Below are 229 nucleotides of genomic sequence, written 5' to 3'. Positions count from 1 at the left end.
TCAAGCACGGGAGCAAACTTACAAGTTCCTAATTTTGGATTCAGGAGGCTGAGCATCCACAGAGTCTGTGCCGCGAGCTGGGAGCCAGGACCCTTCATCTTCATCGCTGCAGCACAAAGAAGCAGGGGAAAAACCTGCGCTGAGTCACAGGCTCGCCACAGCAGCGAGTGCCGGAGCCACGCCAGGGCTCCCTTCCATGCCAAGCAGTGTCCCCCCCAGGACCACGGGG

The 229-nt window shown here is 59.8% G+C and overlaps 1 protein-coding gene across 1 annotated transcript in view; it reads right to left on the bottom strand.

Annotated features, from left to right (window-relative positions):
- Positions 1 to 18: 18 nt before the first annotated feature.
- Positions 19 to 229, bottom strand: part of RILP (Rab interacting lysosomal protein) — a gene marked incomplete at its 5' end in the record, with an annotated part of 2,886 nt that continues 2,675 nt past the window's right edge. The window contains one exon of the mRNA XM_009698325.1: positions 19 to 106. Within this exon, the coding sequence (XP_009696627.1) occupies positions 19 to 106 (88 nt within the window). The remainder of the gene's footprint in view (positions 107 to 229) is intronic.

This window comes from Cariama cristata, unplaced genomic scaffold (genome assembly GCF_000690535.1).
Source record: "Cariama cristata isolate BGI_N322 unplaced genomic scaffold, ASM69053v1 scaffold25894, whole genome shotgun sequence".
NCBI classification, from domain to species: Eukaryota; Metazoa; Chordata; class Aves; order Cariamiformes; family Cariamidae; genus Cariama; species Cariama cristata.
Note: the sequence above shows the minus strand (reverse complement) of the source record. Positions and strands in the feature narration are given on the sequence as shown.